The 20,294-nt window shown below is 53.9% G+C and overlaps 2 protein-coding genes across 5 annotated transcripts in view; one reads left to right on the forward strand and one right to left on the reverse strand.

Moving 5' to 3' along the window:
* Positions 1-7,962, forward strand: LOC309639824 (protein CUSTOS). Of its 2 annotated transcripts, XM_082417592.1 has the most exons (6): positions 2-177; positions 2,303-2,345; positions 2,525-2,623; positions 5,401-5,474; positions 6,011-6,101; positions 6,614-7,962. In XM_082417592.1, the coding sequence occupies exons 1-6, from the start codon at positions 54-56 to the stop codon at positions 6,963-6,965; spliced, it is 783 nt and encodes a 260-aa protein (XP_082273718.1). In that variant the 5' UTR covers positions 2-53; the 3' UTR covers positions 6,966-7,962. The 2 variants fall into 2 exon arrangements, with proteins under 2 accessions (XP_082273719.1, XP_082273718.1); XM_082417593.1 differs by lacking the exon at positions 2,525-2,623 and having other exon boundaries at positions 1-177.
* HNF1A (HNF1 homeobox A) overlaps positions 7,911-20,294 on the reverse strand; it is a 25,416-nt gene continuing 13,032 nt past the window's right edge. The window contains exons 2-10 of one of the 3 annotated variants that reach the window (XM_082417469.1): positions 16,889-17,088; positions 15,182-15,368; positions 14,500-14,741; positions 13,357-13,508; positions 13,033-13,234; positions 12,075-12,266; positions 10,831-10,952; positions 10,603-10,747; positions 7,911-9,209 (exon numbers count right to left, since the gene is read on the reverse strand). In XM_082417469.1, the coding sequence (XP_082273595.1) occupies positions 9,082-9,209; positions 10,603-10,747; positions 10,831-10,952; positions 12,075-12,266; positions 13,033-13,234; positions 13,357-13,508; positions 14,500-14,741; positions 15,182-15,368; positions 16,889-17,088 (1,570 nt within the window). In that variant the 3' untranslated portion in view covers positions 7,911-9,081. Of the gene's footprint in view, positions 10,953-12,074; positions 12,267-13,032; positions 13,235-13,356; positions 13,509-14,499; positions 14,742-15,181; positions 15,369-16,888; positions 17,089-20,294 lie in introns of all 3 variants that reach the window. The other 2 variants (XM_082417467.1, XM_082417468.1) reach the window with 2 other exon arrangements.

Genomic DNA, 20,294 nt, shown 5'->3' on the forward strand with positions numbered 1-20,294 from the left:
GCGCTCCCCACAATCCTTTGCGGTGCTTCAAGGTGGCGGCGCCCAGGGGCGCCATGAGCGATATGGAGAGCAGCAGCAGCAGCAGCGATGCGGAGGAGCTGGAGCGGTGCCGCGAGGCGGCGATTCCGGCCTGGGGCTTGGAGCAGCGCCCGAGGGGCCCGGAGAAGCCAAGAGTCGGTAAGGGACTATGTTCGGGGAGTCTGGCCGAAGGGCGCAGGATCTTCCCCTGCGGCCCGAGAGGATGGATGGTGGGGAGGGAGTCCCTGGAATTCGACTTCTTTCCCCGAGGAGGCTCCAGGGTCTGGGTGGGGTTCAGAGTCAAAGCGCGGACAAGTTCAGCAGGGAGGGTTGTTCCATTATCCCCGTCAGAGAAACCAAAGCACCTGAATGTCTCTTGACTTTGCTTCCCTGGGTCCATCCTAACTGTCGCACCCTGGGCAGCCCACCACCTGTCCGAGGTGACTGCGACCCTTACTGGATTTTCGCATCCAGGCTTTCCCCGCCTCCAACACTTTCTCACTCCCTGGGGCTGCCAGCGAGCTGTGTCCTACACGTCTCTCTGACCGTGACTCCCTAGTGCCCTGGGAATAAATCCAAAACCCCTTAACTTAAGGGTCCCTAATCCCGGACAGAATCCAGAGGGTCCGTGAATCTGAATGGGAAAAATATTTCATCTTTACTTTCATTAATCTCTGTTTGAAATTTAGCATCTCTTTCCATCATGTATGTGAACAACAAGCCACAGTAGTTTTGGCAATACCTGTTAACTTTGTCTTAACAAAAGTCACAGATTTTCAAATCCCATTACAGTCTTTGCAGATATATCAAAAATATTTTATTCACAATAAAATGTTGAAAAAAATCATTTCCACTCATCCCTGCTTTTAAATTACAGTAATTTTTAGACCCATCAGTAGATCTTATACATTAATTAAGAAGCACATATATTAATAATATCCCAAATTTGGCTTTTTACTATTAATGATAACTGAATTTCAGTATCATTGGTTTTCTTTGTAATCCTATGTGTTACATTTTTTTGCATCTAAATCATTCTGAGAAGGGATCCAGGCTTTACCAGACTGCCAGACCAGGCCGTGGCAAAGAACCCCTGCTTTTGTTGAGAAGGACTTGCAAGCCCTTTGGTAATCTATTTTTTTGCCTTCCTGCCATACTGCACACTTCCCGTAGGTAGGCTCCAGACCATACTGTGCCCTCTCATCTGTGGGCACCATAACTCTGCAGTTTTCTCTTCATTTTCTATAGGCAGAAATGCCTTTCCATCCCCATCACTTACTGGCAGTAAGAAATTTGGGCAAGGTACTTAAATCTCACTGTACTTAAATTTCCTCATCTGTAAAGTGGGGGTAATGGTAGTACCTACCCCATAAGGTTGAGAAGGAACTGAGATGATGTATCTGCAGTGCTTGGCACATATTAAAGGCCCAATAAATAGCAGCAATTATGTGATCGGTCTCTCTTCATGGACTGCTTTCCCCCTCCTGTCTGACTCCCACTCATCCTTTAATACTACAGCTGAGACACCATCTCTTCGGGAAAGCTGGGTTACACGCCTTCTCTCCACCATCATCATACTTTGTGTGATTCCCTTCGTATATAATGCTTTCCTTTCTTCTACAATTGCCTCTTTATTTATCCTGTCTTTTTTCCTTTCATCCCCTGCATCCCCAGCACCTAGAGTCAACTCTGGCCTGTACTTGATCCACAAATATTTATTGAGCGAGAGGTTACATGATGTGAACTTCACGAGGGCTGGTATCCCTTCACCATGGTATCCCCAGGGCCTACACAGTGGTCAGGAAAATAGTTCTTAAATAAATGAACTTGCTGGAAAGGCACCTCTAATGAGTGGAGGCTGAGACCCCAGCCAGACTCCCAGTCCAGTGATCAATATAACTGAGCCCCCTTCTTCTCTCTCTTCCACAGCACTTAGCACACAGCCAAGCACATAGTAGGCACTCAATAAATGCTGGAATCAAATTACACTTGCTTGTTCAGCATAGTGGTTAAGGGGGGACCTTTGGAGCCAGATGGCCTGTGTCCTCATCCCAACTCTGTCGCTTATTAGCTGTTTGACCCTGGCTAAGCTATTTTACATCTCCTTGCCTCAGTTTCCTCTTCTGCAAAATGGGGATAATGGTAACCCCCACCCCCCACCCCATGGGGTCATTGGAAAGATTCAATGAGTCATACATGTAAATCACATAAAATAGTGCTTGGCACACAACTGATGCTATAGTCGTTTCCTCTATAAATGCTTTGGTGTTCGTTATTTTCACAGGTGCTGCAAATACTCAGTTGCCAACCACCCAACCGAGCCTCAGGTACTGTGCACTTTGGGTTCACGTTTCATGCATTCATTCATTGATATTGCTCCCCTGCTGTGTGCCAGAGGCTATTAGACCCTGGGATGTCAGTGCGAACCAGACACACGTCTTCCCCGCCCTCATGGGGGCAGCTTCTGAGCTGGCAGGAAGTGAGGTCCTTTTCGTGTGTGTTGTAGGCACAAGGTGGATGAGCACGAACAAGACGGCAACGAGCTGCAGACCACCCCTGAATTCCGAGCCCATGTAGCTAAGATGCTGGGAGCCCTGCTGGACAGGTAACCTGCCCTTATTCATTAATACGAAGAGTAAGGGCTCCCATGGCCTGGAAGCTCAGCGTGTGTAAGTCGACATCGCGGCAAGCACGTGGCATCTGTCACATCATCGCTTTTCATAATCACCCTACCGCGGAGGTCCTGTCGTTGTCCTTCTCTAGATGTGGCAACAGGCTCCCCTCTGTGAGAGGAAGCATTTGCTTGAAGTCACAGGGAGGGAGGAGCAGAGTGGCTTTGACTCCAAAGGCCCTGCTCTTAACCACTGTGGAATCCTGCTACCACGAGAGGAAGAGGGGAACCCGAGCTCATTCCCACTGCAAGAGGGCAAGGGACCAACTGTATTCCTATTTCTTGGGTGCTTTCTGTATGCCAGGCACTGTGAGAATACAATCTGTAAAGATCCAGGTCAGCATTCCCAAAATAGGTGCCCAGAAATGCGAGTCCAGAGTGTGGCTCTTGACAAAAGGGGTCCAACAGCAAAGAGGTGGAGAAACGCTGCACTCTGCATACCCCCGTGCCTGGGAGATTTAGATTCCTAATAGTGTATTCAAGGTCCTGAGAAGTCCTGCAGTAAAGAGACCTGTGTAACTTTGTTTAGCCCAGCATCTTGCGAATTCATTTGGCCACAATGCCGCTGTTCCATGGATGACTGATAGTGTGTCATGGGACGTGTTCCGGGATAGGCTGGTCTACATCCATCCCCACTTGACAGAGCCCTAGCAGGGTTTTTGTTGTTGTTCTTTTTTAATATTTATTTATTTATTTGGTGGCACCGGGTCTTAGTTGCCACTCCAGGGCTCCTTAGTTGTGACATGCAAACTCTTAGTTGCAGCATGCATGTGGGATCTAGTTCCCTGATCAGGGATCGAACCCGGGCCCCCTGCATTGGGAACGCGGCGTCTTATCCACTGTGCCACCAGTGAAGTCCCCAGCCTAGCAGGTTTTGAAAAGGAGATTGAGGGTGTTCAGGCCATAGTCCTGCAATTTGAAGTAGTCATTGAAAAAGGACAAATAAGCCTTCCCAAAGTGCACACCAGCTGCTCCTCCCAGACAGAATGTAGGGCCAGGCCTCAGCAGCCTGCACCCCCATGGCGTTAGTGCCAGTCCCCCAACCTGGGAATGTGTTAAACATGTTTAGGAAGGTCAATTAGCATCTCACCCCATGGGAGCGGTTTTTCTCCATGACGGTTCGGCTTCAGGGTGACCAGGGCCCGCCTGGCGTTGCAGTGATCCGCAATGGATGCTTCCCTAGGTGGACATCCAGCAGGATGCGGGTTACACGCGGTCAGGATATTCCCTGCAGCGTTCCCATATTTCTCTCCAAAGAAACGATACTCCAGTTGGCCCCTTGTGTTAGATCAGGGTTTCTCATCTTGGCACTATGGACATTTTGGACTGGATCGTCCGTGGTTGTGCGGGGCTATACCATGCACGTAGGATGGTTCGCTGCCTCCTTGGCCTCTACCCATGAGATCCTAGTAGTGTCTCTCCACCAGCCGTGACAACCAACTGTGTCTCCAGACATTGCCTGGTGTCCCCTGCGGACCGACGTTGAACTACTGGGTTAGATACTACCCGGGTCAGGGGCGGCGCCCAGTTGGGCCAGACCGCGTCTCCGCTCCCTCTCCCCAGACCCCAGACCGCGTCCCGCACAGGACTTCGGGGAGGCCTCTGGCACCTACAGAAGGCAGTTAGGAGAAGCACCCAGTGCATTGCTGTGTTCGCTGCGAGGATGTTGCTGAGAGCGTCGGTCTCTGCGGTGCGAGGTGACTGCCCCACCAGCATTCCCCCAAGACCTGCTTCCTGGTCTCGTCAGTTCTCCCCGCTCTCTCTGTGCTTCTAGAGAAAGGGGGTCCTGTGAAGCTCATTGCTTATCTTGACAACAGTAATCGTCTTCAGCATCGTCGTAGCTGCTGTTTACTGAGCGCTGGCTTGCAGCCAGGCTCTGTGCTCAGGGCTTGGTACCCACTGTCTCATTTAATTCTTGTGGCAGCCCTCAGAGGCGGGGACTCTTAGCACTCGCAGTGTAGAGACAGGTAACACAGGCTCAGAGAGATGAAGTCCCTTGTTAGTAAGTGACAAAATCAGGATTCAAAACCCAGGTCTGAAGTCCGAAAAAGGTCGGTGGGTTGTAGCAAAGTCAGTTTCCCAGTTGTGATAATGGACCCTAGTTACACGCAGTGTCACCAGAGGGAGAAACGGGGTGGGGGGGAGTCCGTGGATCTCCCCGTATTATTTCTTGGTACTGTATGTCAATCTACAATGAGCTCAAGTTTTTAAAAATTTAAAAATGAAAAAAAAAACAAACAACAAAAAAAACAGGTCTGCCCTGCCCTAGGAGCTGACCTCTGAACTGTTTTTTGCTAGACTGGTCATATTTCCCTTTTCGTGCTTGCTGCCAGGAAGTTCAGAACGAAATGTGTACCCTCTGTCTAGCAAGTGTGTAGGGCTTCCTGGCCACACTTCTGGCTCTTTCTGTCCTTCCTGCTCTTGTTTTCTCTTTGCCTTATTTGAAATTGCACTCATTTTGTTGTACTGTATCTTCAAAACTTCTTCAGCACTTTCTGGAATAAAGTAGGGTTTAAACCAGTGAGGCACCGCAGTTCGAGCTGGCACTATGGACATTTGCGTCCCCATCAGGCCGGGGTGCTCTCCGCCTTTGCACTTAGTATCACGTTACCCTACCCCCTCCACTTAAAGGGAGAAAAGCAAGTTTTAATTAAAAAGAATTTTCGTTGTTACCCAGAATCTCATCTTAAATCCACCCTCTCTTCCCTTAGCTCCATTACCATCTCAGAAGTAGTGAAGGAGCCAAGAAAGGCTGAGGTACCGAGAGGCGTCCTGGAGGATGATGGTGAGCAGTTATACTTTCCTTTATCAAGCACCTCCCGTGAGTCTGGAGCTGGGAAATACATTTTGGCATTTTATCTTCTTTCATCCCTGCAGCCCCTGTGCGAGGCGTGTATTACGGTGATCCTGTTCACAGGGGGGAGTCATGAGGGGACTGGGGCTCTGGGGAATGCAGACACTGGCCCGAGGTGACCCTAAGCAGGAGTGCCTAGCCACTGCACCCTGCAGCCTCTCCCGCATGAGTCTCTGTCCCCTGCCCAACTCATTAGCCACTCTGAGGGCTGCCTTAGGCGGGAGGCTCAGCTGCTGGCTCCCTGAAGCCTCTGAGGGCTTGCTGACTTGATTCGGCAGCCGGCATCCCCTCAAGCACCCCATCCTCTCGCTGCAGCAGGTAGCAAGTGAGCCTCTCATCCTACGAGGCACCGTTTTGTAGTTAGGAGCGATGCCCGCTGGACTGGGAGCTCCTTGAGGGCAGAGACGGGGCAGCCTCGGCCCCTGGGGTGCCCCTGGCGGTGCTGACTCCGCCCCTGTGGGTTGCAGGCTTCCGCCTTTTCTTCACGTCCATCCCTGGAGGCCCTGAGAAGGAAGCTGCTCCCCAGCCCCGCCGGAAACGGTTGCCTTCCAGCTCCAGGTAAGATGGGACACCCACTCCTCAAGTTCCCTCGTTGTTGCCTGTGTTCTGTCTTGGCCAGTCCCCCTTGCCCCCCAAATAGCCAGGCCAACTCCAGTCAGGTCCAGGCCCAGAAGGAGCCCTGCAGTAGCTGAAAAAATAGTACCTCAGTGGGAGGGGGAAGAGTTTCCACTGGGCGTTGGCTTTGGATGTTTACTGCTTTTCCAGCACCCATCTTGTGCCGGACACTGCACTCCTGGGACATCCCTGTGAGGCCTGGGCTCTGTTAAGATCCCCGTTTTATAGATGAAGACACTGAGGGTCAGAGAGGTTAAGTCGCAATATGAGGTCACACAGCCAGGAAGCAGAGAAGCCAGTATTGGAACCCAGCTCTGCCTCACTGCCAAGGCTGAGTTCTCCAACCGCCACCCTCTGTCCGTGGCCTCTCTCTGGTGGCTTGGACTGAGGCAGTGAGAGGCGGCTTTGGGGCCCCGTCCCGACTCCAGCTGACCTGGCCTGCACTCCCGTTGCAGCAGCGAGGATGGCGACGAGGAGTTGCAGCGCTGCCGGGAGGCGGCTGTGTCAGCCTCTGACATCGTCCAGGAGTCCGCCATCCACGGCCCTGGCAACGTGGAGAAAAAAGCAAAGAAGAAGAAAAGGAAGTGGAAAAAGAAAGCCAAGGAGGACAGCACCGACCTTGACCCCGTGGCCACCACTGCAAGCAAGGCCGCATCTGGGGAGCAAGGAAGGGAGTCCACCGGGCTCAATGGAGACCAGGTGCCGTTTGGGACCAAAAAGAAGAAAAGGAAGAAAAAGGCAAAGAGGGCCAGTGAGGCCTCCCCATCCCCACCAGCAAAGAGCGCAGCAGCCGTGCCTGCAAACTGAGCCCCGCCTGTGAGCACGGGGCCCAGCTCGGGCACCTGCCGGGGACAAGGCATGTCCAAGCCCCGCCTCCCTCTCCAAGTGCAAGGACTTGGCTAGCAAGTCTAGACTTCGCCCATGACTGGGGCTGGCCCAAGGGTCGGGGCAAAGAAGCGGTTGTGGGGTGAGCAAGGCCTGCCCTTCTGTGCTCCCACTGGGGCTGGGGCAGACCTGTGGTACCAGAACATTCTGTGGTCTCAGGAAGAAGGAGGAGCCTCCCAGTTATTGAAGGCTGATGGCCAAGTGGTAGAGCTTCCACCTCCTCAGCCTGGTGTGGGAGACGACCTGAAGAAAACGAGGGAGGGGGTCTCCGAGATGCCAAGCCCCAGGAGGAGTTTTGTGCGTCCCCCTCCAAGCCACACAGACCTGATATAACACTGTCTGGAAAAGAAGGAGAGAGATCCCTGCCTCCACCTGGTTTTCCAGAATTTTCTTTCTTCACATTGTGAATACGCCATGCATGATCATGTCTCTGAGCCATCCAGATAATTGAAAATAAATTGTCGAGGGACCCAGAATGTCACAGAGGGATTTGGGTGCTACCCTCGTGTCCGTGCTGAATCCTGACGGGCCACTGTAAGTAAGCATCACACAGGAGGGGTCCTGCCTACACCCCCAGAAGTGTTCCACTGCCCCAGCATCAAGGCTTCAGGAAGTGTCACAGCACTCGTCGCCTGGGGGATTCATGGACCCATGTATCCTGCAAGAAGGAGCAGAAGTTCAAGGTGAAGGTGAAGTGCTGGCTTCGTTGCCTGGCCTTGGAGATTCGGCAAAGCAAGGAAGACAGAGGTGGGATGTGAGAGCGTGTGTGCCGGCCCCATCCCTCCTTGGGCTCCTGGTCCCCTTCCACCCCCCTCTGCCTGCCCAATCCCATCTGCGCGATGTGTGGACAAGCAAGACGTTTCAACATGTTCCTCATTTACTTTACTAAAAGTTAAATAAATGTACAGGCTCGCCCTTAGCCGGCTGCAAGCTGCAGGGGATGCCAGTTCTCCCCTGGCTCCTTCCTCAATCCAGTATGGAGGCAGTCCACTGGGGCTGGGTTATCTGCAGCAGCCCCAGGGAGATGAGCCCTGGGTTGGCACGGCTCCCTTGTCCCTCAGGACCTCAACCTCCCCGGGGTGGTGGGCTGTGATCGCCTTCCCTCAGCCAGCTGGGCTCCAAGCTTCCAGGCGGCAACCTCTCCTCTGGTCTCGTCTCTCTTCTCCCTCTGGGCCCCTCAGCTCTGCCAGCTGCCCTGGCCTTACCGCCTTCTGAGCTCAGCAGCTTCTCCCCCAAAGCAGGGAAGGGTCTGCTGCCCCACGACCTTGACTTGGCACCAGGCACAGAGTCACGAGTCTCCCATAGGAGCAGGGACAACACCTAGGCCTGCGGGGGTGGGGGCTTTCCAGTAGAGGCGAGATGCCAGGCTGGCATCAGAAGGTGTGATGCGCAGGGGGACAGATGTCCAAGAAAACGGGAGATCATGGCGGCCGGGGAGAGGGATGGCTCAGGACGAGGGAAGCTGGAGAGGCCTGCTTGCCCCAGGCCCTGGCACAGAGGAGCCACTCAGGCGATGCTTATGTGATGGGGGACAGGTGGGTCCAAATGGGTGTGCGGGTTAAAAGCAGGAAGGGGGGCTGGGTGGAGTGGCCTGATTGGGGCACAGGTGACAGCATGGGGCCACGTTGACCTATGACCTCTCTCCCAGCTGCACAGCCTGGTGTCCTGAGAAGTGTGGCCTCTCCACAGGCCCGGCCTGGGGGTACCAGAGTCCAGGGCTGCCCCCTTCTGTTCCAAGTGACAAGATTTACCCTGAGCAGCAGGGACAGTCCCTCCCGAGTCCCACCAGGAGCAGGCTCTGCTTCCCAGCTCTGCATGGTTCCCTCTTGTGCACTGAAGCAGCCCTCCTCGGGTTGGGGCGCCTCAGAACCCCCCCCACCTTTTCTGAGGGGAACAGGGTGGGGACTGAGGCACAGTTTTCCAGGGAGGAGCAGCAGCCTGGGGGCAGTGAAAGTTTTGCAGGCTCAGATGTCTTGGTCACCCCTCCAGCAGTCTGTGTAGGCTCCAGGGCCCATCCCCTGGGAGGCCGTGTCCATGGTTACTGGGAGGAAGAGGCCATCTGCGTGGAGATGAAGGTCTCAATGACGCTGTGGTTGGACGGCAGCAGATGGCCATGGCCGTTGGTGGAGTCGGAGCTCTGGTACAACACCAGGCTGCTGGAGGACACTGCAGAGGCAGAGGAGGCGGCTGGCTTCCTGCCATGCCCGTCCCGACCCCTCCCCACCCACCATCCCTAAGGGGTACTCGGGATGGGAAAGTGGCACCTCGCCACCTCCTAAATCTCAGCAGGTGACCGGACCCCAGAGTCACACCTCTGCCCTCGGGCCTTATTAACCGCCAGCTAGGCTCCAGGGCCACGAGGCAGTGGTCTTCCCAGCACATTTTAGTGGGAACATCACAGAAGCGCTGGTGAGCTGGCGTCGTGGTTAGTTTTATGCGTCAGCTCGGCTGCCTTTTAGTACCCAGTCATTGAGCCAAACCCTAATGCAGGCGTGGCTGTGCAGGTATTTTGTAGATGTGGTTAACACCTACGGCAGTTGACGTTAAGTAAGGGAGAGTTCCCTTGATAATGTGGGTGGCCCTCATCCAATCAGTTGAAGGCCTCAAGAGCAAAGGCTGTGGTTTCCCGGAGGAGACTGCAGCGTCACTTCCTACCCTGCAGCTCTCAGACTCACCAGCCCTCACAGTCGTATCAGCCAATTCCTTATATATATGTGCGTGTGTGTGTATTCCTATTGGTTCTGCGTCTCAGGAGAACCCTGACTGATTCAGATGGTTAAGAGCATGAATGGGCTTTGAGTTTGGACCTGGGTTCAGGTCCTGGCCCCACTACCTAGTGGCTGTTGGAAGCACCGCCAAGTCCCTCTCCTCCTTGAGTGCTTTCTCATCTGTAAAACGGGGATGCCGACACACACCTCATGGGTAGAGCACAGAGCCTGGACCGTGGAGCCCTCAGTGACTGTCCCTGCAGCCGCCAGCGCTGGGCGGAGGATGCTGAGGCTCACACTTAGCAAGCGGCTGCCCTGGGTCTCAGAGCCCAGCAGCCTGACTCCAGAGTGCCTGCTCTTCACCCTGACGTTGTGGGCTGCAGACTCAGGTCTTCAGGGAATGGAAATGTGTGGGTTGGGTGGGACGTGGTGGGCTAGAGAGCCCACACTCTGTGGTTGCCACGGGGCAACACGAGTCCTTCCGACTTTCGAAGAGGAGCCAGAAGTCTATGAAAGCTCTTAATTTTTAGCTGTTGGCAACGAATTCAAAAAAATGCTAAACCCTGAGCTAAAGCAACACATCCATGAGTCACTTCTGGTCCCCGGCAAGCCCAGTTCTCGCCTCCTGATTACCCCCTACCACCTCTTCCGGTTATCTTTTTCCTCAACTGAGTTAATAGATGTTCCTGTGAGACAGGCCCATTTCCTGTGGTTTCACACCCCCCTCGGCTCACTTCAGGGGAGCACAGGTGCCCCCTCACATTTACCCCCTCCCTGCCCCCCGTCTGCTGCTCACGTCTTCCTCCCCAGCTATGGGGACGGCAGGGGGGCGGCAGGGAAAGGCCACTCACCGGTGGGGCTGGCGCTGAGCCGATGGGTGGGCTGCAGGTGCTGGATGCCAGCAGGGTCCTGGCTGGGAATGTGGATGGTGGCGGCCTGGGACGCTGGTGTGTGAAGCCCGGACTCACTGGAGGCCTCAGCGTCTGAGGTGAAGACCTGGCAGAAGGGCAGCTCTTGAGCCGCCAGGGTGTGCGCTGGGGCAGGACCCAGGGAGGGGCCGGGGCAGGCCTGGGCCTTACCTGCTTGGTGGGTGTGAGGCTGGCCAGGGCGCTCAGGTTGGTGGTGTCGGTGATGAGCATGGTCTGCGGAAGCAGGCCCGTGTGGGTGTACTGGGCCACCTCGGGCTTGTGGCTGTAGAGGGCTGGCCGGGAGGGAGGGAGGAGAGAGGACACAGACTTGGCACCTGGGCTGGGCTGAACCCCTCCCAGGAGGGCCTCAAGGCGAGGGGCTCCGGGGAAATGGGGCGTGGGCCTGGTGAGCAGCCCAGTGGGGCAGTGTCTGGGGACTCAGGGCCGATTTCCCAAACTGGGAGCTCCAGATAGAGGGGTTGGACGCTCTCCCCAACCACAGGGGCCTGCTCCGCCTGTCTCAGTGGAGAGGAGCCTGGGCGAGGCCGGGACCCCAAACCCAGCTCCTGCGGTCACCTCAAGAGGACAGGTGTGAAGGGCAACGGGAGCACAGGTGCTGTTAGGGCACTAAGTACCGGCCTTGGAGGGAAAGGCCAGGGCTCCTGCTAGGGGGTGAGGAGGGGGCAGCATTTCTCCATCTCCAGGACCCCTCTCCACAGTGTAACCCAGAATTTCACCTGCAGTCCCCAGCCCCACAAATATACACACAGATGCCAGTAGAAAACAAATCACGTATTCTCACATGGACTCAGATGAAAACACAACCACCCACATACACATATAAATGGTGCCCTCAACCATACACAGATGTTCAGGTCCACAAGCCCTTATCCAAGAGTCCAAGTTCCAGAAAGGTCTGAAAGCCAACAGGTTTTTGTCTGGTTGGCACTAGAGCTCATTTGGTGGCAAAATCTGACCTGAACCTGATGTGAGGCTGAGTCTTTATTAACCCACTTCGTGGAATTCTACCTTTTGCTGCAGGAATCATGGTGTTTGATGACAGAGTGTTGCTCCAAGCCCTGCTGGGAGTGTTGTGTCATTCATGGTGTATGCTCCACATTACCTTTCTAAAAGCTGAGAAATACATATGGCCCCAAGGGCACACGTGGGTGTGCACACACAAACACCCACTCACACAAACCCACGTGCGTGCACATGCAGCCACACACTGAAACGTATTCCAGCCCACAGACGCTCACCTGAGCGCCCGCAGAGCCTCCGTCACAGAAGCACTCACACTTGTATCAGACACACACGCAGACCGCAGCATCTGCTGAGCCGCCCCCTTCCCCTGGGCTCAACGACAGCCAGCCTCTCCCACCGCCTCCCCCAGCAGGGGGCCGAGGGGTGCTCACCGTGGGGGCTCTGCAGCTGGGCCATGGTGGCCATGAAGGGGCTCTGGGCCACGTGGCTCTGCGCGGAGGGCATGAGCGGCTGCTGGTAGGAAGGGTGCAGAGGCTGCGAGAACTGGACGGGCTGCAGGGTGGTCAGGCTGCTGCCCATGCTGTTGATGACCGGCACGCTCTGTGCCTGCGTGGAGGCCAGGCCTGGAGCGGGAGGGGCAGGAGTCAGCCAGACCTCCTGCCGCCTCCGTGGCCTCCTCAGGCCCAGCCCTGACCCCCAGGGGCACCATCTCTCCCTCCTAGAGCCAGTGGGTTGGAGGAGGGGACAAGGTAATCAGGAAAGAGCCTTGCACTAGGAACCTTCACTAAGTTACAGCCCTGGCAAGTTAACTCCCCCTCTGAGCTGCTAGCTCATCATAAGGGCAGGGGGTGTGTCAAACTAGGGTCCCTGGAGCCCTGGGGTTCCACAACAATGCAAAGGCCCTGGGGCTTAACTCTCTGTACCCGGCTCCCAGCAGCTCCCTGTCTGTCTTATATATTGAGTTTCTGCATAATAGTTCTGAATAAAGTTTTTCTGGGCTTTTAAAAAAAAAACTAAAACCTAAAACCTAGAAAACTTCAGTCCTCCTTGCTCTGCTCTGTTTTCCCATAGCTGTTTTACCTTTATAAGGTACTCTATAACGTATGTATTGGATTGGCCAAAAAGTTCGTTCGGGGTTTTCTGTAAGATGTTAGGACAAACCTGAACGAACTTTTTGGCCAACCCATATTCTGCTTATTGTCTGCCTCCCCACTTGGGTGGCTGAGATTTGGCGCTGTTTGGTCCACTTGTGTATCACTGGTGGAGCACGGAGTGGGCACTCAATAAATACATGAAGGAATGAGTCCCAGCGGCTCTCCCTGCTCCTGGATTCTGTGGGAGACCCGGGAGACCCTCCCCCAGATGCCCCCGTCCATCCCACCAGCTTACCAATGACCAGGGTGGAGGCGCCCGTGTTGGTGAACGTGGGGCCCAGGGAGGCAGGCTCACCAGGCCCTATGGCCATGACCCCGGGAAGCGAGGCCATGATGAGGTTCTGGGGCTGCTGGCTGAGGCCCGGGGATGTCTGCTCCAAGCTGTGCAGTGCTGTCAGGGTGCTGACCGGGGGCAGCGGGCCCCCAGTGGCCGAGACCTTGACGGGGAAGCCGAACTGAGTCAGGTGGGGTCCCACCCTACCTCCCTGGGGACTGCTCCAGAATCTCCCAGCCAAGGGGAGATTGGCGGGGGTGGGGGGGGATGGGGCGGGACACTCACCAATTTGGCTTCTGTGCTCAGCAGACTGTGACTGGGCTCCAGACCCGTGGGGGACACTTGATGCAGGGGTGCAGACACTGTCACCAAGGGACCACCACTGCTTGAGGGCACTTCTGCCCCCTCACTGCTTGCAGGCTGTCCATAGCGCACTCCTGGAGCGGGAGCAGTGTCCAGCCTCAGCACCCCACTTCCCTGCCCGCCTCCATGGCCCCCATCATTCCAAACTGCATTGGTTTGCGCAGACCCCTCACCCCATCTTTATGCAGCCAGCAGACTTTGCTTGAGTGTCCACTTCCTGCCAGGCCCTGTGCTGGTTGCTTCCAACTCCTTGAACACAAGGGCCACGTTTTATTAGCTCTGTGGCCCTCACTGCCCAGGGCTATACCTGACGTGAAGTAGGTGCTCAGTAAAAGACAACTGAGCCAGGGACTTTCCTGGTGGTCCAGGGGTTAAGACTCTACGCTCCCACTGCAGGGGGCACGGGGTTTGATCCCTGGTCGGGGTAAGATCCCGCATGCCGTGCAGTGCAGTGTGGCCAAAAAAAAAAAGACAACTGAGCCAAACTGAATTGACGGTAGTGAAATTAAACCACAGCAAACTGAGTTGAATAGAATGAACTGGAATTTGTTGAATGAAACTGAGTATCATTGAATCAAACCAGAAATGAATTGAGATTGATTGAGTCGAATTGGATTGGAATTGAACTGATACAAAATTAACTGAATTTCCTTGAAATACATTTAGTTAAACTGAATCAACTGGGAATTGGATTGGATCAAACTATTCCAAATTTAAATGAACTAAATTAGATTATAATGAGTTGAACTGAATTGAGTTGAATTGAACTGAGCTGAAATGAATTGAGTTGGTTTGATCTGGAATGAGTTGAAGTAACTGAAATCAAATGAGGGTGGAGTGAATGGAGCGGATGGAATGGAGTACAGTGGGCGAAGTTGAGTGGTCAATGGACTGGAGAGGGGTGGAGTGGATAGAGCAGTGCAAATAGAGTGGAGTTGGAGCCGTAAGGAAGTGCTAAGAGGTTTGGGTGGCTGCTGCCACTGGGGTGGTGCTCCCCAACTCTCCCACCCACCCCCATATTCTCTGTACCCACCATCCCAATCCCTCTGCCCACATGGCACTCACCGTGGACCTTACCGGGGGAGAGGGCCGGTGGGGGCAGGCCAGGGGAGCCGTGGGCAGGCAGCGCAGGGCCTGGGCCTGGCCCTGGTGGCGGCCCGCTGTACGTGTCCATGGCCAGCTTGTGCCGAAAGGCTTCTTCCTTGCGCCGATTGGCAAACCAGTTGTAGACGCGCACCTCTGTGACGAGGTTGGAGCCCAGCCCCTGCGCCTGTGACGGTGACACCCCCCTCTGGATGCACTCCGCCCTGCAGAAATGGCCACTCATGAGCCTCTGGATCAGGCACAGAAGAACCCTCCCTTGGGGCTGGGGGGAGGGTTCTGAGAAGTAGGGCTCTACCTGAGTATTTGCTGAGGCTGGCAGACCTGGGTTCCGAGCCCAGTCTGCTGTGCAACCTTGAGCAAGTGACTTAGCCTCTCTTAATCTCTTCAGTTATAGAGTGAGCCCAGTAAGTGTAGGGTTGTAGTGAGGATGAGTGAGACGAGCAGCCACTCAAGGGCTGCTTGGGTCCGTGGGGGGTGGGTGCCAGGAATGGAGCTAGGTGTCAGACACTGAACAGGAGCTGAGAACTCCTGGGCCAACAGCAGGAGCTCTCAAAACCTGGGGAGCCTCCCTCAGGACCCAGAGCCCCCCTCGCCTTCCCCCAGCCCAGACCAAACCAGCCCTGCTGACCACCAGCCATTCTACCTGTTACACTCCTCCACCAGCGCCTCCCGCTCCTCCTTGCTGGGGTTCTTCTGCCTCTCGTAGGCCTGGAACAGGATCTGCTGGGATGCTGGGCCCCATTTGAAACGGTTTCTCCGACCCTTCTTGGTTGGTAGCTCATCGCCCGTGGGCTCTTCAATCAGCCCACCCTGCCCTGCGTGGGTGAACTCTGTGGGCACAGAGAGCCATTAGCAAGACACTGGCCAATCCCACCTTCCAGCATTGGTTCACCATGCTGGAATTGGTTCACCTAACCATGCCTCTGGTTCTTTCTCATTCCTAGGGTGCTGAGCCAGAGGAGCTTACAGCTAGAACTTAGAAATCATCTAATCCAGTGATGACAGACACATAGCACACACACCACCCCTTTCCTAACCTGTGTCCAAGGCAGACATCACTAATCAACCCCTGCATACTTTGCTACTGGGCCAAGATATAATCTCACAGTCTTCAATACAAGGCTCCAGGTAAGCATTAAGCATTTGTTCACATTTGACACATATGCCGTCCCATTTTATAGATGAGGTAGCTGAGGATCAGGGAGGTTAAATATTTTTCCAGGGTCGCACAGTAGAGCAGAAACTTGAACTGTATCTCCTGAGTAGATTCCGCGCTATTTTCAACATTCCAGACTTGAAAATCAAGCTTAAAGTATAAGAATTAGCCAGGAGAGAAGAGACCCAGGCACTTTCTCAGCTGGTTCTTTGGTAGGAGGCCAGTTAATGGCGCCTCCAAATAACAGAACAGCTAGCAGCCCTTCAAAGAGCAGGGGAAATATGTATATAGCCAGTATATACATACAGTACCCCTGGAAGGTTACGTATGAGACTGGGAATGCCAGTGGCTGCCTTAGGAGAAGGACACCTAATTTTTATTGTAAAATCTTTACTTTCTTCTATTTTTTTTTAATTAAGTGTGTATTACCTTGAAAACCTGGATAATTGTAAAAGAAACATCAAAAACATTTTTTTTTTTACACTTAGGCTCCAAAGTGTGGAAGTGCACTTGGGATTTTGTGGGGTATGAGGCCCGGGTAGTGAAACCCACCATCCCCGGAATAATAGTGCACCTAGCTCTTCCCAGGTTTGCAGTGGAGGATTCCCTAAGCATGCACCTCACCTCTGAGCCTTTACTCCTGCTGTTCCTTCTGCCTGAAACCCCATCCCTGCATCTTCGTGGGTCAAAATTCAACTCACACTTTAAGACTTAGTTGAAAGATCATACTTCTAGTTGATCCTTCCTGATGCCCCTGCCTCCCTGAGGAAGAGATTATTCTCTCCTCCTCCACCAGCTCAACACTTGGAAACACTTTCTGTAGTGCCCTGCCCTGGGCCTGGCGCACGGTGAGTGCTCCATAAACACTAGCTTTTGTTGTTGGCGTTATCACATTATAATACTTGTCTCACTGAATCATGATGATTTGTTCTCCTGCCTCCCCTCTACACAGGGAGCTCTTGGAAGGCAGGGGCCCAGTTCACCCACCCAAAGAGGATGCCCAAGACCAACCCTCCTCCCCTCCCCCAGAGCGCCTTGCGCAGAACAGCTGTCACATGCTGGCTGAATCCTCCCGACTTCCTCTCAGTCTGCCTGTCCGAGGAACGGGGTGGGAGGCTGCCAGCTCCCACCCTCGAGCTGCAGGTAGTCCCGGGCCCTGCTGGGAAGACAGGGCTGCAGTCGGTTATTACTTACGCTGGGCCACCTCTCGCTGCTTGCGGACGTACCAGGTGTACAGGGCGGCTCGCTTCTGCGTCTTCATGGGGGTGCCCTTGTTGAGGTGCTGGGACAGGTGGGATTGGTTGAGGCCGGTGGTGTCGACCACCTCCCGCTGCGGGATGTTGTGCTGCTGCAGGTAGGACTTGACCATCTTAGCCACACGCCATGGGTCCTCCCTGGGGTCGGGGGGGGGGGCGGGGGCGCAAGGACAGGCTGGCTCAGCCCAGGGTGGGTGCTGGGAGCCCTGTCCACCCGGGGGGTGAGGGTCGTAGATGGAAGCAGGCGTGGAGCCCAGGAGCCTGTACCTAGACTCAGGGACAGGAGATAAAGGCACTCATGCCAGGACACAAGGACATGGGGACAGAGACTTGCAGACACATGCACATGGCAGACGTGGACACAGGCCCCAGCCAGTCCCACACAGACATAGGAACAGACAAAGGTTTCGAAACACGGACACACAGAGACGTGGACACAGATGTAGACAAAAACAGACCCCCTGGGAGCTGCCCAAGCCAGATGGGGAGGGTACTCATCTTTCTGCCTCCTTTAAAGATTCCCCCCGCCATTCTACCTAGAAATGTTATTTGTGGCTGTGTCTTAACCACTGTGAGAGACTATAAACACCTGGAGGGCAGGAACTGTCTGGTTCTCAGCACCCAAAATAGGCCTGACATAGAGTCTGCCCTTGGTGAATGCATGAATGAATGAGTGGATGTGTGTGTGTATGTATGGATGGGTGGGTAATGGGATGGTCAATGGATTGATGGTGGATGGTGGGTGAGAGGATGGATGGATGGATGGATGAATGGGATGGTTGATGGGTAGATGTTAGATGGATGGGTGGATGGGTGGGTGGATGGATGGATAGATGAGAGAGATCTACTGGAAAAAAATTTGGGTCTGAAAACAAGGAGAGAAACATGATTCTCCCACTTTACATCCAAGGCCACTGAGGCTCAGAGCACTGTGTCACTTGTATCTCTTGTCCAAGGTCACAGGGTCAGCCCAGTAGAATCCCACCCCAGCTGAAAGGATTTGGTTCTAAGTCAGTCTGTCAGATAAAAATCACATAGCATCAAAACGTCTCCTGAAAATCTGCACTAAACCCTAGATGGTGGTGCGGCCAGTCTCCCCACAGCACTGAGGCGGGTGGCTAATTTCTCAACAGAGTCCCAGGTGAAGGGGTTAGGGGCTGGCATCCCAAGGCCTTGTAAGAAAAATGAGCGTGTCTGAGCATGGAATCCCACTCTGTGAGCTCAGTTCTCTCACTCGAGGGATTCAAGGGGACCTGAGGCCACCTGTGGCTCAATCTCCTGTTCTCTGCTCACTGTGGGGAATGGAACGGGTCAGGTTGCCTGTACGATATAAATTCTTCTCTCTCCCTCTTCTGCTCTGTCTCAACCCTCCTCTCTTCCCTTCATCCTCTCCTGAGCTTCTATTACAACCATGTGTCAGATACAACAGTGCTGAAACAGGCAGAGCTGGGATTTAAACCCAGGTCTGTGCGATCCCAAGCCTGTGTTCCCACAGCCTTGATGCAGCAGTTTGCTTCTAGAATTGAGGCATATGTGACAAATGGCGTGTGTAGGAAGTGATTCATCTCCATGTCGTTTGCCACAGCCAAAGATTGGAAACAACCTAAGCGTCCAGCAAAAGGATGCTGATTAACCAAATTGCAGTGCCTCTGTACAATGCAGCCATGAAAACCCACTGAGAAAGCTCTGTACAAGCCCAGATGGAACAGTTTGTGTGATAGGTCTACTGTGCTATGTGTGTAAAATTTTAAGTGGGATAAAAGAAGATTTCTACGTATTTGTTTTGTTCACATGAAATACCAGAAGTATACAGAATGAACTGGAGTCACTGATTGGATGCTGGGGACAGGGTGAGAGGGGAGGGTTTTCTCTGTTACTCTTCTGTACTTCATAAATTATGTATCAATAATATAGTATCATATAATATACTACATATGCATATATAATGTTTAAAAGTGAATTGTGAAAAAAAAAAGAAAAGAAGCCCCCCAGTGCTCTGAAGCCCACCCCACACTGCCTTCTCCCCTGGCCCTTCTCTCTTTCCTCAAAGAACCAGCCTCGCCTGCGTCCTTGACAATGCCCTTCCAAGACATGAGGGCACAGAGCCTTTCATCCACTTTGGCCCTCTGATTTCCTCCTTTTTTAATCAGCAGTTCCCATACAGGCAGGGAGGAATGGAAGGTGGGGACAGATATAGTTAATCAGCAGTCGGTCCAGCAAAGTCCCATTTGTGTAGAAATGATAGCTGTGAGAATTCATGCTTCTTGAGTATTTATGGTGAGCCAGGTAAGGGCTGGTCATTTAAATCTTAGAATAACCCTAGGAAGTATGCCCATTTCACAGGTGAGAAGACTGAGGCTCAGAAAGGTGAACACTTGTCCAAGGTAACTTCGCTGGGACTCAAGAATATTTCACTTTCCTGAACCCCCCAACCTCTCCCCAAGCCCTATCTCCCTTCTTTCCTAGGAGCTTCTCCTCCCCACCTCCCCCGTTCCCCGGGTGCCAGTCAGAGCTGGGAGGGAAGGGCAGGACAAAGTCCAGCCTTGTGCTCCGTGGCAAACATGTTTATCTGACTCCAGGGCTGGGCTGCCCGATGGCCTCCCTCCTCCCCCAACTGCAGTCATCACCCTCCTGAGAGATCCTCCCTCCCTCTGTCTCTTCTCCAGAGAGAAGGAGCCCAGTCTTCCTTCAACAGGGCCTCTCCTGGCTCAAACTAAAGATTTACTGTCTGTCTCTGTCCTTCTGACCCCATGTGTCTCTGTCTGTCTCTGTTTCTCTCACTCTCTCTCCTTCTGTCTCTGTGTCTCTCTGTTTTCTGCTCTCTTTCTCTCCCCCCACCCCCCGCCCCACAGTCTCCAAGAACATGGCTCTTTTCCGGACATTTTCCCCAACGCAGAACTAAGAGGCCAGGTCTCCAGGCATCTCCTGCTTTCACTCTAATGGGTTTGAGAGTCGAACCAACCTGGGTTCAAATCCCACCACTGTGGCCTCGCGCCCAATGTGCACATGGCCCGCATCTCCCCTGTAACACAGCGGCAAATTCACGCCTGCCTCCCTGTTCTCTATTGGGAGAACTGAATGAGTTTCTAATAGGAGTGAAATGCTGAGGACAGGGCCAGGCACACAGTAAGTGCTCAGTAAGTGGAACAATATTGTTACCACCATCAGCAGCAGCAGCAAACTAGTCCTGGGACCTCCAGCCCCACAGCAGAGGGAAGAGGGCCCAGGAAAGGTGAAGGTCTGCCCACATCCCCCTCCTCCCGCCTCCTGCCAGTTCTAGGGTCAGTCAGAGGTTCGAGGCTTTGGGCCTCTTGCTCCCTGGCCCGTGGGGTTTCAGTGGGTCC

The sequence above is a fragment of the Balaenoptera physalus genome (genome assembly GCF_965194825.1).
Source record: "Balaenoptera physalus genome assembly, chromosome: 12".
Lineage (NCBI taxonomy): Eukaryota > Metazoa > Chordata > Mammalia > Artiodactyla > Balaenopteridae > Balaenoptera > Balaenoptera physalus.